The sequence below is a fragment of the Coturnix japonica genome, chromosome 8 (assembly GCF_001577835.2).
Source record: "Coturnix japonica isolate 7356 chromosome 8, Coturnix japonica 2.1, whole genome shotgun sequence".
NCBI lineage: Eukaryota > Metazoa > Chordata > Aves > Galliformes > Phasianidae > Coturnix > Coturnix japonica.
Window position 1 is genome coordinate 21672204 of NC_029523.1, and position 19383 is coordinate 21691586.

At 42.7% G+C, this 19383-nt stretch overlaps 2 protein-coding genes across 3 annotated transcripts in view; one reads left to right on the top strand and one right to left on the bottom strand.

The window, feature by feature from the left end:
* Positions 1-12882: 12882 nt before the first annotated feature.
* Positions 12883-17542, bottom strand: LOC116653773 (basic salivary proline-rich protein 4-like). The gene is made up of 2 exons (XM_032446299.1): positions 17501-17542; positions 12883-16351 (listed from the first exon to the last, which is right to left on the bottom strand). Exons 1-2 carry the CDS (start codon positions 17540-17542, stop codon positions 15689-15691), a joined length of 705 nt encoding a protein of 234 aa, XP_032302190.1. The 3' UTR covers positions 12883-15688.
* Positions 15335-19383, top strand: part of ZFYVE9 (zinc finger FYVE-type containing 9) — a 49077-nt gene continuing 45028 nt past the window's right edge. Inside the window, exon 1 of one of the 2 annotated variants that reach the window (XM_015870564.2) lies at positions 15335-15448. The gene's annotated coding sequence lies outside the window, so the exon portion shown is untranslated. Of the gene's footprint in view, positions 15449-15933; positions 16047-19383 lie in introns of those variants that run through there. The other variant, XM_015870563.2, reaches the window with a different exon arrangement.

Here is a 19383-nt window from a genome sequence, read left to right on the forward strand (position 1 = left end):
TTTTTTTTCATATTTATTCATGGTGTTACTCAAGCAGTGTTTGTAAATTCTGGTGGAATGCAGAGTTAACAACGGTTTGTGTTGCTACAGTGGGAACTCCACAACAAGGTGGGCAGGTGGTGCATCAAAATGTTCTTTGCTTGGCTTGAAGCTACATAACCGCTGTAGTGAGTTTGCTCACTGCTTAAGCACTGACTACAAAAGATATTGATAAAGTTACTGATGTACTAAAAACGTTGGCAGTGACTTACAGTAATATTGGAAAGAGCAGAACATAGGTTGACTGCATACAGCCACGAGAAGTTTCAAAGCTGAATCACAGAAGGCTGAAAGTCAAGAACTTGGCAAACTTGAGGCTGCGATCGCTGGTCTTCTCCTTTAGTAGGATGCCAGTAGTTTTGTATAGTTACCTGCAGTCAGCTGTGCTGGGAACTTGGTACTGAGTGTAGGTGAGGGGTTTCCTCAAGCAGCAGTAGCCAGTGAGTGAGTTTGCATGTGAGTGTTAGCGGGGTGGAAAGAGTTGATGTAAAAAAAAAAAACAAAAAAAAACATTTCACAACTATGAAGAAATAGGGTTTGGGTGAATTGTTTTTAACTAGTCTAGGAATGCTTGAATGCATGTGGAATGATAAGGGTGAAATCAGAACTACTACTGAAATATGTTGAGAATTCACTGGTTGTTAACATTCTGTGGGAATTGGGAGCTGCTGTGAAATCCCTTCTGCCAGGATCTTAACAAATAATGTTCTGGATTCAAAATGAGCTCTGCAGGTCTTAATGGTTTCTTTACTGAGTGGTGTATGGAATGATGAGTATCACAGCTTACAGGAAGAAACTGAGGCAGCTGCAACACAGTGAGGGAAAGCTGCTTTAATGAGATTTGAATTAATGTCTCTCCTGAGGAGCACTGAAGATTATCCTGGGGCTTCCCTGAACTCAGACTATACTGCTCCAGACTGGGGACAAATGGAGGTGCTAAACAGGTGAAAGGTGGATGAGTGAATTCCTCCACTGGCCCTTAAGATCAGCCTCTTTCTGTTACTTGAAGACAGTAGTATTTTGTTCAGCAAAGTGACCAGATTATTCTGCAGATTAAGATTGATTAATTAAATGATCCATATTTTGTCACTGAACCAATGGAATGATGCACAGTCACATCATGGCTGTCTTAGCAACTTTATGGTAGCGATTGCAGAAGTAAGGGGAATGGTTATTCACATTCAGCTATTTATTTTCCCAGAAAGTAATTTTTATTTTTTATTTTTCCCCCTTCCCAAAGACCATTTTGCAGACACTGAAGAACTTCACGGATTTATTCAGAAACATGGGGGCTGCAGTGCCAGTCAAGAATACAGGTAGCCAAGCAGAGCAAGCGAAGAGACTTAACTCTAAAATCGGTCTTGCTGGTATGTTTGGGTGGAAGCTTGGGTTTATGTGTAGAGTGTAGTAGTTGGGGATTGGGCTTTTATTTGAACTCTGGCACTATATTTGTCAAGAAGAAACAAATGCATACATCTTAAGAGTGCCTTAGTTTGCATTCATTATGGGAGCACTGCCCTTCCTCATATGTGATACATGTAAATTAATGAATAAACACTCTGCATGGCTCTTGAGAGAAAAGAGCTGCATCTGCAAATGTTATGAAAGGCTACTTCCACATAGTAAGCACATAATGTTCATTGGGCCAACAATCCTATTAAATACCCCCTCATTAAACAACAGACCCACAGTTTGCTTAGACACCATTTTCTCTTGGCTGTCTGCTATCATTCAGAATCTCAAATACCGTACAGCATTTCCTTGAATTCACTGCTGTGGTTGGGTTTCATGGATATGCTGAATCTGTCACATCCTTACAGTAAGAAGTGATTATTTAAAACTGCAATCAGCAGATAAAGTATCAATAGTAAGGCAAAAGTTTGGACAACAAAAAGGAATTCTATTCCACAGTGCTTTGAGTTGTCAGTGTATATTTTCCAACTGAGTAAGTTATGGGACCTCTCACCCTTTCTTGCAATGTCCTTGTGGCAGCTGTAGCAACTGCTAATATCAAAAAGTAATATTAGAAAGTATTTAATGTATTTTAGATTGTCTGATGCAACTTAGCATACAAAGAGGAGCCGGTGCTGTGTGACCAGCTTTCTCCAGACTCTGAGAAGTGTTGCACAAACTGCATTTTCAGGACTGACTCTGAGTCCAGATGTGAAGCTGGAAATTTCCAAATGATGCAAATTATTGCCAAACGTAGGTAAGTGAAAACTTAACATCGCAACAAGTTGTCAGCACTTTTGCACACCAGGAGTGTGAAGCTTGATGAAAGGCCTGCACCAATCTAATGCTTCTTCACCACCCGGACAGATAAATAGGCCTTGCTTTTGTTTGCTTTCTCAAGCGCCAGAAGTAGTAGCTAATCTGTGACTGGGTCAGCTTGCTCAGCTGGTTGTGACTTCATTTTTTAGTTATTTTTCACTTTACTGTGAAAGCTGTACCACGTGGTTGGTTGTGGCTGTACTTGCACGTGCTCAAAGCCTGACCATTGCTTATCTTGACAGCTTGCTTTCGTTGGTTCACTCAGCTTGTGAAGCTGCATCCTGTGCCTTGGCAGCAGAGTTTGAGCTTGCAGGTCTCAGATTCCTGCAGAGGAAGCTGTATGTTCAGGGCCCATCTGGTTGGCTTTGCCTTGCCACCTGACAAAGCTAGCTTTAACTTGCTGCTAAGTAAATGCTAACCTTCCTTTAAAGGGAAGCATTTGCACTGCAGATGTTTTGGGCAGGCTTGGCAGAGGTGACCATCACATCAATGGGCCCTACATGCTGATTTAGCCCTTTTTATTGTTTCTGCCGCTTCTGCCCCTGAGGCTTCTCTTGGCAAGGTAGTATAGGAGAGCTGCTGCTGCCACCAGTGACATACTGAGTTTAGATGAAAGGATGGATTTGTCATATTGATGCCTTGGGCGACCAATCTGGTCAGATTCTGTAACCCAGAGCTTATTTTTGAACTTTCTTTTAATTGTGAAATATGGGCAACATAACTGGCAAGCTGGTACCCACCACATGGGCTGGATAAGATGAATGCAGAATGACTTCAACACGCTCTTGTTGCACCCACCCCCTGCTGGAGCCATCCTCTGCTCTGTAGTTGCACAGCACCCAAGCACAGCCTTTCTCCAGTGCTCGTTTTGCATGCCTCTGTTTAGAAAGTGGAAAGTGATTTGGGGAGGAGAGGGACAGGAATAGAGCTTCTTTTCTGTTCACTGAAAACCTCAGTCAGTAAGTAGCTTATAATGGGAACTTTAAGAAATGGCCATCTCTATGATGAGGTCTTATTTCAAATGGTTTTCTAACATGTGTTTAATTGAAAATAGCTGTAACTTGCTTACAGCGTTTTCACAGTCTCCAGAGAGTAATGATGGAACTAAAGTTTCTCCCTGTTCATTTTGAAGCTTTTGCTCTATTTCTATGTGAGTGACAGTTGTGATGATTGATGGCTTGCATTTTTGTAATGCTTCTAAAAGAAAGCAGGGCTTAAAGTCATTTTTACTTTGAACAAGGGTTTCCCATAGCCTGGCTTCTGCAGCTTGGCTGAAATATACCAGCATTTCTCAGAATCTGCTGCTGGATATTTGAGTATTTTGCTGAGGCTTCTGTTTTGACTCAAAAGAAATGTCAATTTTCTGAAAAGCAAGGAACACATTTTCTAGTATTTTCTACATCTCTTTACTCTCAGCCTCATGGTTTCTGTGTTGTAAATTATTAACTTTTGAACACAGCAATATTATAACTCTTATTTGTTCTCTTGCCCTTTGAAATTGCTTTCGTTGGCAGTTTGTACTGAGAAACGGTGTTAGCCACTTCCAGCTCTGAAATTGGAATAGTTTATCCCATTACACGCTGATTTTCCAGCTCAGTTCTGTAAACCTTGAAACGGGTTATCTGTAAAAAAGGAAATATTCCATCCATTCTTTTATTTTAATGGCTACAAGCCAAAGTTGAAGGGGTAATCTAGCTGTTGTTCCTGGTGATATGTGCTGTTTCCTGATGATTTTGTTAAATTATAGAGAGGGTTTTTGTAGTGCAGTCCTGGTTGCTGTGAACTTGGTGACTTTGGTGAGCAGCATTGCTTGTTCTGTGGGAACATACAGTGGGATGTCACTGCTGTCTTAACTGATAGAAATTTTTCCATGTGTACTTTTTTCTAGCTTTAATCTGCACAATATTCGGAGTTTGCAGTAAGCAGCAATGAAAGGTTTAGATATCTTACACCAATGCATTCTCAGTGGCTTACAAGTACCTTGATCAAGGACATACACAAAGTGCATCTTCCTTTGTAACCACTCATGTTGTTTTCTTCCTTTAATTATAATCACGAGTTTGGGCTGCCTCACATCATAAGATTTGCAAACACTCGAAAGCTGCTTGAGCTCTTTGGTTCCTAATGACTGAGGACAGTGAGTATTTTTCATGGAAGAGCAGATGAAAATTAGTCATTCAGGACAAGATTTGACTTTACCATGAATAAACATGAGAACTACTCTTTGTGCGTCTTAGTTTTTCTGCTGAGCCATTAATCGGTGTTAAGATTTGTATGAAATGTGCCTTGATTCAGTTCTTGCCCTTCACTTTTAGCTTAGATAAGCCAAGATGAGGGAGGTGATGAAATACTGATCTGTAATTAGCCTTACCCTCTTAAACAGCCCCGTGGAAAATAGCTGTGGGAGATGCATTGTGTACCTGCTCAATAAAAGCAAGCCTTAACAGTTGTTACCATCAGAGTTAAGTAATCCTGTTGAAGCAGAAATACCTGATCTTTATCAGAACAGAACATCTCTCTGGTTTTGGTGGTTTTCCTTTATTTTACCAAGAGTTTTTCTTTTTTTTTTCTTTTTTTTTTCTTTTTTTCAGTTCCTCCTTCCCCAGAAGCTTCTTGCTGTACTTACTATTATTCTATTGGCAAACTTTGTGTTTAATCTTATACCCTTGGACGTACTAATTATTGTCAGACATTCCTAACTAGTTTTACAGTCACATGGTAAAAACAGGAATGTATTGCAGTTGCTTTATCCCAATGACTCTTATTGAGTAGATCCCACAAGCCTTTTGAACTTCCACCCAAGGACCAAATAGTGAAGTTCATTAGAACAGCAGAAGGAGTGTGTGCAGTCATGACTATTCGCTCCATGTGTGTACATGTATGTGATGTATTGGTAGAGTTCGTTTGTGGTAAGACTGACTGATTCCATTTGTCATCACTGCTGACATAATAAAAGATATGATGAAGACTAGCATGTGTCTGACCTTTGTCTCCATGTTTGCTTGGAAAAGGATTGAACTAACAGGAAGGGGTCACAACTAATTAGTAGTTTCTGTTCAGCTTGGAGATCTTTGCAGTGAAATTACTTTTTTTTTTTTTTTTTTTTTTTCCCACTCATTTCTTCTGTTATTTAGTGTCTATATGGCAATGTTTGCTGGATTTCTGACTCCTCATAGAGTTCAGTACAACGCCTGCCAGGTGGGAATTTTAGGTATGCTTAGATGAATAGAGAGTAGCACAGGCTGATAACCCAAAGGTTTGGCTGAGGCAGCTGCAGTTCATGGGGTGTTTTCCACCATTGGTGGAAGTGGGTGTAGTCTGTGACATTCTAGCCATTGATGAGCTAATGTTTATCTGTCTTAAATATTGGAGGAAGTGGTCAGGGAGAACACAACATGCAATTAATACTGCATCATCACATTGCATAATAGGCCTTATTGGGTGCTAACTCCTTATGATGTGTTCTGTAACAATACAGAACTAAAGACGGTCCGTTTCCCTGAAGAGCTGATCATTTAAGGTATAGTCAAATTAATAACAAGTTCTCAGCAGTTTTAAATGTTGGCGTGAGGTTTTGGACTTCCTCCTTGCAGAAGCAGCAATAGAGAATTTTTTGTGTGGGGAGTTTCATAGCAGTTCAGCTGGCTGCTTCGTTTTTCAGAGCATTTCACTGTGAGTTTTACATTTTCACTTAAGCTGTTGCTATTTAAAAAGATGACTTCCATGTCATTTTGCAAAGCTCGTAGAAGCTGGAGGCGATTCAGCATTTTGACACTGTTAATTAACTGACAGCCTGTCATGAAAGTAGGTTGTAATTAAATGATACAGTAATTTTGGTCATGCTACTTCTCAAACTATTTTTATGTCCTAGCATAAGTCAGGCGGTGACATCATGTCAGTGTACGTGCCTCTCCTTCCTCACTGCCTACTGAAGAGTTGCTACTGGTGGTTTAAAATAGCTGTAAGACAATAAATAACAATGAGGTTTTGGTGAAAAAAGGAAATAGAGATTTAAAAGAAAAATTCCTGTCACCAAGGGTCATCCTGTTGGGATCTGTGAAGGTGGTGTGTAATATGTGACAAACTACACTTCCTGTAAGAAATATTCATGTGTTCATAGATCTGCATGGCTTGGAGGGGTCTGTTTGTGTTTGTGAACTGTGGCTGGAGAAAACAAATGTAATTCTGGTGTCTGTAGAGTCTGTATGTTTGCTCTGGCAGATTTGAGTGAGATTGTATCTGGATCTAGCCTGATGTATTTTTTACTAGCGAAGACTACACTGACTTGAACTAGAGGGTTGGATGCTGAAGTTGAAGTGCTTTTGTGGATAAGCAAACATAGCTTTACAGAGTTATTCTAGGAGGGACGTGTCTCTAACAGCCTGACAGCGTTACTGTTCAGAAATCAATGTGGTTTGCCATTAGTTGGTAATGCCCACTGCATTTTGAGCCGTATTCTTTTGATGTCCGTTTTCTGATGTCTTGCCCTGGGGAAATCTGCAGTCTATTCATCTCTAAAATCCTTTAATAACATCCCTTGTGCCAGGAACATCATAATGCTGAATGCTCTGACTGAGACATTACTATGAATATGCTGAGGATCTTTGCTCGGTATGTGTGATGAAATGATCTTTAGGGAATAAGTGAAACAAAAGCACATGTAGGATATCCTTTAATTCAATGAAGAATGTGGGTGGAGAAGCAATTGGAATGAACAAGATGCTTGGGATTTTTGTTAATGCCTTGAATACTTGGGGGTGTACTTACACAAATTTTTGTGCATGTGAACAGTTTCGTTCCTCGAAGAACTAATGAAAGCAGGAGGAACCCATGCCTTTAACCATCTCCATCACTACCTGCTCTCCATCTTGCCTTTCCCCTGAGATATGGGCACCATTATTGGCTGCGGCAGTTCTGATAGAGGAGAGTATCCATGCAAAGGAGTCTAGACCTGTGTGCTGCTGACTGACAAGCCACCTGCTGCTGAAAGAATGTATGTTATCTGTTCTGCCCTCAGCAGGGGCAGTCGTTTGTGACTTTCTCCTGCAGCAGTCACCAGTTGCCTCTTTCAAGTGTGGCTGAAACTGAGCAACATATATCTAAATTGTTTGAGGGGAGGGGAAGGTGCATCTGCAGTGCAGTTGTGTGAACAGACATCCTTAGAAGACATAGATTAAAAAAATACACTTCAAAGGTGGTGGTTATTAATGCCTGCTGCATCCTCTTTCATTAATCTGACAATAAGGTGGAGTAGGGTGGAAAAGATAAGCATGCCAACAACAAATAATCCAAGACAGTGTTGCAAAAGAAGTGTCCGCCAGATTCCTTCCTGAATAGAACCCCTTTTGTTGGAATTTGACTTTATCATGCCTTAAAGATTTAATAATAAGAAATCATGAACCAGAGCTTCACAGTTGTGTATGTTCGTGCATATTGCAGCCACTCATTTATCCCCTGCACAACAAAGAAGGGAAATGCTTCAGGTGACCATAAGCCAACTACATCTACCACTTCCTTTCAAGTAAGTTTCAGTTCTTTTCCTTTCTGAAGAAGATCTGTCTTTTCATTTGAATCCAGGAAGATTTAAAGAATAAATTCATATGTAGGTATTTGCTTAAACCCTGCACATAAATGTTGAAAGAAAAAATATTTTCTAGATTAAGGTTCATACCTCCATCCTTCAAGCAAAAGGTCACACAACAAAACTGATAATGCTGGAAATAAGTAACTGCACGTTTGTAGACACTTTGAGAACTCTGCACTTGGATTGAAGACATTTTCTTAAACCTATTTCCTCCTCCAACCAGAGGCTATAAGCTTCATGCAAGATGTGTGCCATCACTGCTGCTGTCCATCATCCTACGCTTTCTTATTCCTTCTGTGTCTTCCCTTCTCCTACCAAGGCCTGTAGCAGTCTCCTTCTGCCCTCTTTTTCACCGAGCTGCAGTAAAAATATTTTATGTTCAAGGTAAATTTCCTGAATATTGAATGCTTTTGAAAAAAGCAAGGTAAGGCTGATCATAACTGCTCACAGCAAGATGCATTACCTTTCAGGTTTGACTGTTCAAGAAGAAAACCAGACTTTTCAGTTGAGCTGCTGTGCAGGCAGAGAGCTCTGCTTGTTGTTGTATAACTCTTATTCTCCCCAAAATAGAAAGCAATAACACTGAGGCTGTCAAAGTGCTTCTCCAAGTAGGTGACAGCCTGCTCAGCTCTGGCCGTAGCCCTCTGCTCTCCAATAAGGATAAAACTAAGCATCTAAATGCTGAAAATAACTATATAAAGATGCAGAGAAACCTGTGGTTCGAAGAAAAATTGAAATTGTCAGCATTTCTGGAGAAACAAAAATGCGACAGATGGAACACACTGGTAGTAAACAGAACAAGGAATTATATGGAGAAAGTAAAAGTGATTGCTCCTATGAGAGAACAAAGCTCTGTAAGTTAAACTGCCTGGTAGAGCATGGACAGTTTATTAAAGAAAGTACTTTCAAAGTATAATTGGTTCATGGTACTTGCTGCTACAAGATATTACACAGATTATAACAGGATTATAAAAGGATTAGATCTTTTTTTTTTTTTTGCATAGAATGTATGTGTCCATTTATATTAGATCAGTACAGCAATTAATTGATTTAATTCGTACACAAATCTTCCAAAAATATCTGACAACTGTTTTGTTGGTAGTTATATTGGAAGAAACAAGAAAACACGCATGCCAAAAAGTGTCACTTTAATGTTCTTAGTTGTGGGTTATGTAATCATGCCTACACTGGTGTGTTTTTTTACTTTGAAACATTTTTATTTTGTTCTTACATGCAACTAAAATTGAAGTATTTTCTCTAAAACTGAGTTGTGCTTAGAATTTTCCTTGCATCTAAAATGTTGACATTTAAGGGAGTGAGTCTCTGCTCACAGAAACAGTCATTTGAAAATCCTCCACAAAACACCCTCTGTGTTGCCTCTTTGCTGGTGGAATTCCTTTCTGAAGTGTCTGATGTGTTCTGTCCTCAGCCAACATACTGAGTAAGCCTTGCCTCCATGCGTGAACACATCAAGTCCAGAGCACATTCACTGAAGCCCACACAAATGCCTGGGAATGTTATTTATGTAGATATACTTTAGGAGCTTGTAAGCTCCCTTGCAGACCCACATCTGGTCCTGTTTTGGAGACTCTATGTTAAAAAATCACCTGCTGTTTGCCACTGTTATTCCCATTGGCCGTGAAGCACAGATGTGTTGGTTGCACGTATGGAAAAGGGTACATGGCTCTTTAGAACAGGCTCTCAATAACTCTGAAAATTCCTTCTTGAAGCTCCATCAACATTCCACACTTAATGCACAATTTTTAGACCAGCTCAGCATGAATTACAACCTCTATCCAAACAATGAGAGCTACAATTCTCCTATTTGCCACCGTCCTCTTGTGCAGCTCGACTATTATTCCTGGAGCCCTGTCATCTTTGAAAGATGGAAGACTTTATACAATTGAGGAAATTAAATTAAACCATAGTTGAGATATACGGGATATGAAGTAAAATCAAGAATTCTATGATTCTAGTCCAAACCCTTTAATGTATTTTTTGACTGATGAGGAGCAGGTTGTTTAATAGTTTCAACTATTTGTAATGTGCTTTTAGATCTTCAAATGGAAAATGCACATTTTGCAGCATTTTAGGAAGATGTAGTTAATCTTTTGAACTCTGTTCACTTTTGAATCTCAAAGGTCTTTTGTTTCAAAGAACTAGAAAGCACATATTTAGGTGATGACTTCATGTCTTCCCAATGATAGTTTTTCATTTAATCATCGTAGTAACACTTCTCACAGATGATTCTCAAAGCAATTTTTACAGACCTTTATATGGTCTCATGCAGCACTTACTCATGCTGTCAGTATAATCAGTTCTACTGTAACACAAGGAAAGAGGCTCAGATGGGTTAAATGTCACTCAATGAGTCAGATACAAAGTAGAACAGGAACCTGTTTCTCCTGGTTGGACATCCTGGTAGGTTTTTTTGTTACTGAGTGGACATTCACCTGGAACATCCTCATGAGTACTTGAACCCTCTGGGTATTCAATAAAGGCACTTCCAGCTTCTGGCTAAATCAGCAATGCTATCGGAAAGGTTCTTAAGCATTTCCAAATAGAAATGAATCGCAAAAATGAGAATGAAATGATCCAAGTGTTTATTGTTTTCTCATTGAAAGGGGCAACTAAATCCTGTAATTTGACTTCTTGCTTAGTAGAGGCTTTCGAGTAATACAAGTGTCGTATCTCAGTCTCAAACATAGAGTTAAGTAATAATCCTCAAGAAGCTGTTGTTGTGAATACTGGAAGGATGTAGATCCTGTTTTCACATGGCTTTGTGTCTTCGCCCTGTGATCTCTTCCTTGCCATAACCCTAGCACAATGACCTCAGCCTCCATTGCACTCCCTCTGACACACCTAGGCACGACAGCATATGCGGGCAGTATCTCAGCAGGGTATGCGTGCTGTCTGAGCAGCCCAGCTACATGCTGATTAACACATTGGCTGCTGCCACACTGAGTGTGTAACAACAGTGCAGCTCGCTTTGACTCACCCTTTCTGTGTCATGGATTGCCACAGTACTTATACAAATTTAGTGTCCCTTGAGACTTATCACATTTCAGCTGCAGCAGAAGTTGGCTGAGAGATCCTAAAGACATGGGAAGGAGAAAGTGAAAGACAAACAATTTGAGTAAGTGCTGTTTCCTTAAAAAGCTTGGACTAACAAAATCAGCACTGGAAGGAGAGAAGATGAAAAAGTCCAAGGTCCATTTGGACTTCTCAAGTTCTCACAGAAAACCTTTGGGCCAGTGTCTGGAATATGGAGAGAAAATTGATGTGTATTGCAAAAGATAGCCAGTATAGCTAGTAAACCAGGTTTAGAATGCATAACCGATAAGAGTGTACTGCTGGAAAATACCATCTTTGTTATTCCTAAGAATATATGATGTTTAAAATTTAAACTGGACAAAATGAGAATAGGTATTATCACAGAATGACTCTAAACTGACCCATGCGTGGAGTTGGTGACCTAGCAGGTCTTTTTCTTTGCTAGAGATTAAATCACATCTGGTAGGAAATACATTATACGTTAATTTAGTGCCCAGTATTAGTGGCTTTATTGTATGACTCATTAAATACTGAGTTAACCATAATATACCTTCCCGAAGTTGTCTGGATAAGCATTTCTATTGATTCAGATTGTTCTGATGCAGGTTGTACTTGAGTGTAAAGAGTGTAAAGAATGAAACCTACATAAAATAAGTTCTTTTTTTTTTTTTTTTTAATCAAATATTCAAGGCAGGTGATGTATTAAAGATGTACAAAGACGGTCACCACAGGAGCTGGACTAAGTCAGTCAGCCACTAGAGGGCAAAATCATTACATTGTAATCTTCACTGCAGGTCTTGATGTTTTTAGGAGGACGTAATCAGAGTTCATTTTTACAGAAGAAACTGAATAAGAGATTATTACACACTCCATTGGCAGAGGTGGTAGTAATGAACAGTGAAAGTATTATTTTTGTAGGATTGTGGCATGCAGTTACTAGCAGCTATATGGATAAAGCCTGCATTTCATTCCATGGAACTGTGAACAAAAATGATGGTCATCCAAGACATTTTGACCCTTAGGTTCACAGCACCAGCCCTTCCCACTTGAGATCATGAGTATCAATAGGTGGCTGCATGTGTGGGTTAGGAATCACACTAGAAAAGTGACGGGCATTTTGCTGTGAGGTTTCCTAACTGTTTAATGATACAAGATCAGCCTTATTTTGATCAGTGTGAGATTCTGGAGATGTTCACAGCTTCATCTTCAATCCCCTACTCAATTCTGCCTTTGACTTTCCAGTATCATCTGTTCCTGTTGTCTCCACTGGCTCTGTTTTGCACCTGTGCTCTTTACCACCAATTATCAATTCCGTGCTCCCACCAGAACTCCCACAGATCAGAGCTGGGCCAGGCTTGGTTTAAACCCAAACTGGTCTTTCTCTGCTTGCCATGAGATAGATCAGTAGCCTGCCTGTGAGAACAGACAGAAGCAGATGCCAAATAAGAAATTAGTAGCAGGATAATCATATAGTGTAATCCATAAGGAGTTCCCAGCTTCCAGCAATGTATGTCAGACTTCTCAAGTGAGAAGTGTTATCTTTGTATGTAATACACTTCAAAGAATTTGCCTTCTGTGAGCAACTACACTCATTCCTTCAGCTCATGTAAACATTAGCATCCAGATGGCTGCTCCCATCATGTGCTCAGAGACACATGATCTGTGTCAGATGATGCTGAAGGGGATGACAGGTTGCTTCTTCTTAGTGCCCAAGGAAATCAACTTCTGCATAGGCTAGCAACAAGAATGCACAGCTAGGATCTTGTAGTTGTCTCTCACAAGCACCTCATTTAACTTGTTCCTCCCTGAAGTGTCTCAGTAATTAATTCACTTGGTAGAAGACCTCCCTGGCAAGGTGAATGAGAATGCCTTTAGCTTAGTAACTGAATTCCGGAGGTACTTAAAGCCTGTGACTGAGTCATCCCTTCATTTTCTTTTAGACGTGGAAACAGATTGAATGTTTTGATTTCCTTTCTGAATCGTTCTTGCTGGTCTTCTCTGGACCTTTTCTATGAGCGAATCTGAATATCAGATTTCAGGAGCAGTTGGAACTTGTGCCAGATAAAAATAAAGACATTATTCTATATTCTTCTGTTTATAAAACCAAGGATTATATTATCCTGCTGGCCACAGCACTGCACCACCTGCTCATCTGCTTCTGATTATTTGTGATGAGTCTCGAGGTTTTCGAGCATTAACTTGTTAGAGCATAAATTCTCCCATCCTATGCATCTGACCTCTATTCTTTGGTGTGTGTTTCTACATCTGGCTGTATAGAAATGCGTATTACTTGCTATCAAGCTGTCTCAGACACTTTACATTCTGACTTGTTTTTGTCAATCTTTATTGTTTACATCACTCACAGACTTGGTAAGTGATGTTTTTATGCTCTCCTTGAAGCCATTAGTAGAGATAGAATAGCATAGAACCAATCACTATGTGACACAGAAACACACTCTTTGATGGTGCCTTCTTATTTCCCTAATTTGTAACTGCCAGTTAGCCAGGATTTAAACAGTTTTAATATGTGCTGTAATGAGTCTGTATCATTCTGGTTTCTTAATTAAAGTGTTTCAAGCTAACGAAACCAAGTATTTTGCAGACCTACTTACCTTGATCAACCAAACTTGTAACGCCATTAAAAAAAATCAAATTATTTTGGCAAGATTTGTTTTCCACATTAATTTGCATTTATTTTGTTTCCATCCTTTAATTCTTTTCTAATCATGTAATGTAGCCCAGGTCTCATTATGTTACCCAGAATTCTTGTCGGTCTGGAAAGCCATAATTACCCTGGTCACCTTGTTTACCCTCTTGAAATACTGCTGCAATATTTCATCCAGTTCCAAGATTTATTGAAAATCGACATTAATTGTCTAAAGATACTCTGTGCCAGTGCTTTTAAAACTCTTGGACGCGGGTTACCTGGACCTGCTGATGCCCAGCTATTAGCTTCTGGTTAACATATCCCTCAGAGCCTGCTGCAATGGAATGTATCCCATCATCATCATCATACTGTACTTGTGTATCACTTGGCTCTTCCCCAAGCGCAGACCAAACACACTTATTGATCTCCTCCCCCTTCCTGTGTTATTGTTCACATTTCTACTGTTTCCATCCAGTAAGAGACTCAAACCATTGCTGAGTTTCCTTTTCCCCTCAATTTTCTACAAGTTTTGCCAGGTAGTGTAAACATTCTCCTTAATTCTCCATAACTGCTGCTATATAAATTGCCTGTAACAGCTTTCAATGTATGCACATTGCTACAAACCCCCATCTTTGTACTGACCCTGCAACTCTCAGCTGCCCCCCATCAACTATGGCACCCATAGCTTCCCCTCACCTTTCTAATCGTGGTCTCCTCATCCTCTTTCCAGTTTCCCACCTTCGTGTGAGCTGGATTCTCCATATCCCCAGCCTGTCCTCTTCCTTGGTACCTTCTCACCAACAGCTGGGCAAAGACGGTGTGAGTCTTATGGTTAACTCAATGCCAAATGTCTGTGCTACCATCTGGGGTATCATCAGGCACTTGTTTCTTGTCACAGTGTGCTAGATGCTCACACTGACATGATGGGGATGCACTGTAAAGAGCTGAAGATTTTGTTGATAGTTGTACTGAACGTGCCAAGTAAATGGTCCGTGCCCTATGGCATTGCTGGGACTTGGGACCAAATTGTTGTTTGCACACAGTGTTTATCATTATTCATACCCAAACTGTTCCTTAGCAGAGGGAGCACACTGTGGTGACGAGGATGCCTTCGTTCCAGGTATCCAGCAGCACAGCTGTATAAAATAGAACTAAATTCTGGTAGTGATGTGACTCTGAGATGGATGTGGTTGGGAAACCACACGTGTGTGCTTGGCTGGAGGGCATGAAGCGTCAGCTGGCTGATGCTGTTCTTCCCTTCTGTCTGTCACAGGCCATGGTTCAGCTGTGTGAGGGTTGTTCTGAGGGCAGTGACGGATCAGAACTCGTTGGTGCTTTACAAGCATGACACCACTAATTGCCAGAGACAGCACGTTGGGGTTAACCAGGAACGCTTTACGGGAGAAAACAAATTCCACTTAATGCGCTGCTACCAGATTTGATTAGCATTTTTTATCTCCTCAGCTCTTTGCCTGTGTATCGATGATTGAGTTAATGGGGTGTAACACTTATTTTCTACTTGAAAAGCGCATCGTTCTACCAGAATCAATGACCAAACACTAGGTGCTTCCTTTAGATTTCCACTCACGGAGCCCAGGGCAGCCCACGGTGCGGGCCGTTCTCTCAGCGCTGCTGAGGCGCTCCGGAGCCGTTGTCGGCCGTTGGCCGTGAGCGCGGGCGGGGCGCGGTACACGCGGCTGAGGCGCGAGGCCCAGGCCGGGCCCTGAGGCTCCGCCCGGCACAGGGCGGCGGTTCCAGCCGGAGCCGGGGCGGGAGGCAGCGGCTGTTCGGCCCCTCAAAGCACAACGCGAGGCGTCGGATGGACGCGGTGCTGCGGGAGGAGAGAGGCGCCGGTGAGAGTCCAAGCGCAGAGCGATGGCTCCCCGCGTACCCGTTACTTTGCCATCGCACTTCTGAGTTCGCTTTTGTGAAGAACCGGTGTGGGTTTTTTTCCCCTCTGGGGCTGATTTGAGCGGATGGCGCCGTGCCTACTCTGTGTGCAGGGACCGCGGTGTCGGCGCAGCGTAGGGCGTCCCCGGCTGCCATTCGGAGCCGTGAAGCGCGGAGCTCCCGGCGGTTTCTATGTGCTGCCATTAGCGGGCGGCTCCCAGAAGCCGCGTCGCTCCCGCTGGGTGCACGTATGGGCGTGCGATCCGGAGGTGGCGGGGCGGGGGTGCGTCAGGCTCCGCACTGCCTCCCCGGTGCCGCAGTGCCGTGCGCTGCCGCCGGGCCCGGCCAGGGGGCGCTGCCTGCCGGGAGCTGCGGCGGCCTTGGCCGCGGAGCCAGCGAGCGGAGCCCGGCTGGCGGGCGGTGAGGGCGGGCGCCGGCCTCTCCAGCGCTCGCGGGGGCTGCGGGGCCCGCCCGGGAGCGAGCGGCGGCAGCTGGAGGAGCGGCGGCCCCGGGGGGATCCCGTTCGCCATGCAGAGCCGGCGGCGCCTGCCGCCCGCCGAGGTGAGTGAGCCCAGCCCTCCTCCGTCCCCAGGCCCGGGAGGCCGGGGTACCCCGCTCCCCAGGCCCCCGCTACCCGGAGCGAGGCCCCTTGGGCAGCCGGCGAGAGCTCCGACCCCTGAGCCGAGCCGGGAGCACGGGGGAGGGGAACGCGGAGGCTCCGGGTGCCCCCTCGCCCCGCCGCCCTTGTCGTCCCTCGCGTGCAGCCCCGGGGATGGGAGCCCGTCCAGGGGAAGGCAGCGATCCCTTCTCAGCACTGCGAGCCCCAAACCGCCGTTTTCCGCCGTCCCTGGGTGCCGCTCACCGGCCTACCCTTACCCCTATCCCTACCCCTACCCCTCCCTCGGCTCGGCCCCTAGAGCAGGACCGCTCGGCGGGCTCGGCAGCCTCCCCGGGACTCCCTCCGTGTGCCGGTGCGAGGCTCTTCCCCGCCGCCCCGGGCCCTGTCGAGCGCCCTGCATCCAGCGGGGCGGGGAGGATCCCCGTTTGCATCTTGTGCCCTTTTTATGGCCGGATCCGCGCTCTGTCCCCGGGCGCCGAATGTGACTTGCTCATCGTGATGTGTAACAAGTCCCTCCTGCAATGGTGGTGGTGGGGCGGGGGGGATGGGGCCAGCGGGCGGGATGCGTTTTGTAACATCTCTAATTAATCAAACTGTGGTCATGTCTCACTCCAGGAATAACTGGCACTTGGGGCATGTCAGACTTTGTGTAGAGGTGGTTTAGTGACCTGCTCATAAATATTAGGGTTAAAGAAGTGCATGTGATGGAGGGCAGCTGGAGAACTGCTTTGATCTCCTAACCGTACTGAGAACCAAGTGGCAGATGGGAATGGATAGACTTTCTGTTTTGGTGTTATTTTGTTTATTTATAGAGATATTACTGATTGTTTTGTGACAAAGCTTGAGTTGTTCTTTTTTTTTTTTTAATCTGTCAGGGGGTTTAATTCTTACACACGCTTTCATTCAATTCAGATATTACAAGTTGACTGAACAGGGAATCTGAGAATCCGGCGACCTTCATGATGAGTGAGGTTGGATTGGATTAGAATTCCAGAACAACACTGCCCTCAGTGTGTTGGTCCAGCCTGAACCCAGAACTGGAAGGGATTCAATAAGCAAAGAAAGATATTCTGCTTCAGTAAAAAACTTTTATTTTCTTTGGGCTGCATTTTTTTGACCATATGATATTTTAAAGCTTAATTAGCTTTTATTTGCAAATCATTTTTGATTGCATGGAATGAATCGTGATTCTAGATATACCTTCAGTGATAACAATGGAATCCATTGTTGTATGTAACCAGCAGTACAAAGCTGCAAGAACCATCTCCTTGACCCAAGAGAGACAGAAATCTCTCTGGAGGTTTGGGGAATCTGAAATGGAAGCTGAAAAAGGACCTGAAATCTCAGCCATGCCGCTATCTAATTCAGGCTCTNTGATACAAACCTAATGAGTTACCATCTTCATGTTGTGGTGGGTTCTGTAATTGTCCATTGCCATTTCTGGTTTGTGAAGAGGGGAGAAAAAGCACAACGAAGCTGCAATTCAGAGCCCTGATTTTAGGTGTTAATTCTTTGTTAGCTTTGAGTCGGTTATTAGGCAAGAGATTAAATAGTTTCAAATGCACGTTTCAGGATCTGCGGCCTGGGGCTAAGGCTGAGATGAAATACAGTTTATTTCAGTGAGGGAAGTCTCAGGAAACAAAGGTAGAGGCTGAACAAAGAGGCAGCATTAAAACTTGTGGTCAAGGAATGATAAGCTTTTAATGTGTGTTGCTGTCAGTCCACCAGCTCTGCAAACCATAGCGGAAAACAGCTTGTGAGTTTGGAGTTTTTATGTGATTGCTTTGCAAAAGGATTAGAGTGAAGTTTTGTTGTGGAATAAAAATTGGCCAAAAATAAGTGGCTTCTGGAGTAAAGTGTGTATTAATATGTAGTTGATCAGACTGATCTTCCTGATGCACAAGGATAAGGATCTCCCAATAATTTGGAGCTTCTTGACACAGAGAAGAAATAGGGATAATGTTTTCATGGTTAGTGTGTGTGCTGATGAATCAGGAGTCGTATCCAGAACGAAGATACCAGTATATTAATAGAGTACTTTGAAACTTTTATGCAAAAGCTGCTGTTTTCTACGTGACTGAGATTAGACTGATGAAAGAAGTCACAGGACTCCTGTATTAGAGCTCTGCTTGTGATGCCTTATGAGACTTGAACTTTGAAATGAACAGAGATGTGAGCTGACACATGGTTTTCCCTCCTGTTGTTTTTATTATGCCTTGAGAAATATTTCAGTACGACTCTGTAAGTTCTCAAAGCTTTTTTATCAGTCATAAATATAGAAGCAAATGTAAATGGATGAAACAAGTAAGAGAGAAACAGCTTTCACTTCTCTTGACTTTAATTGTTGGTTACATCTTGGACCATCGGGAGAATTACATCAATTAATGCAAATGGATGGGAAGTCTGGAAAGATATACAGAGAATCATTCACTTACGCAGTAGTTTCTACTGAAGTGGAATTCAGAATATTTACCCATAGTTTGACTAGCAACTAGAGCAAAACATGCTGCATTGTTAGCGACAGAATAAGTGTGATAAATCATGCTATGAGAGATCAGTAGAAGCGTGCAACATGGATACCTGTTGTTCAGAAAGAACAGCCCTCCTACAGTGTGAAGCAGACTGAGGATGAAAGGTAGAGAAATCTGACAGTGCTCACTTAAACTATTATAAAGGGCTTTACTCGAGTCATTATTATTTATTAAAGGCACCATAGTATGTGGCCAGGAGCTTATGGGTGACAATGCTGCATAGACTGTTCCTTTGCAGTTCTTTCTCTATCTCTTCTCAAGTGGGAGTTAAATTAAAGAAGCGAGTCCAGACAACCCAAATTTACACATAGTTCTGTCAGAGTAGAATAAAAAAGGCAAACAAAAAAGTGATAAACTATGTGAAAAACAAGTGTGGAGTCACAGTCTGTAAATGTTTCTGTGTTATAGCAGGCGTGGAGCTGGAGTGGAGCTCTCGGAACAGCTTCCCTGATCCTTCCAGCGTAAGAATAAACTAGGGCAGTAGTTTTGTGTTGGTTTAATTCAGTTCGGAAGATCGGTGAGAAGAGTTTTAAAAAGCCAAAACTTGAACGTTGTTTTGATTCTCTGTGAAATGTGGAGACGTCATGGTGTGTCAGTGTGACTGTGTGCCCATGTCTTAAAGTGACAGTGTCCAAATGCAGATTTTTTGAGTATTCTGTCCAGTGTGCACGGGGCAAATGTATGTGGACTTCAGGCTGGACTTCCACTTGCATTAGTTCATCATTTTGCTTGATGTTCTTGGGTGGCA

Bases quoted from the DNA above. Each gene is read 5' to 3' on its own strand.
- LOC116653773 (XM_032446299.1), bottom strand. From the start codon at position 17,542: ATGGCAATGGACAATTACAGAACCCACCACAACATGAAGATG. The intron at 16,352-17,500 runs GTAACTCATTAG...GGGTAAGGGTAG, and splicing joins CCCACCACAACATGAAGATG to GCCGGTGAGCGGCACCCAGG.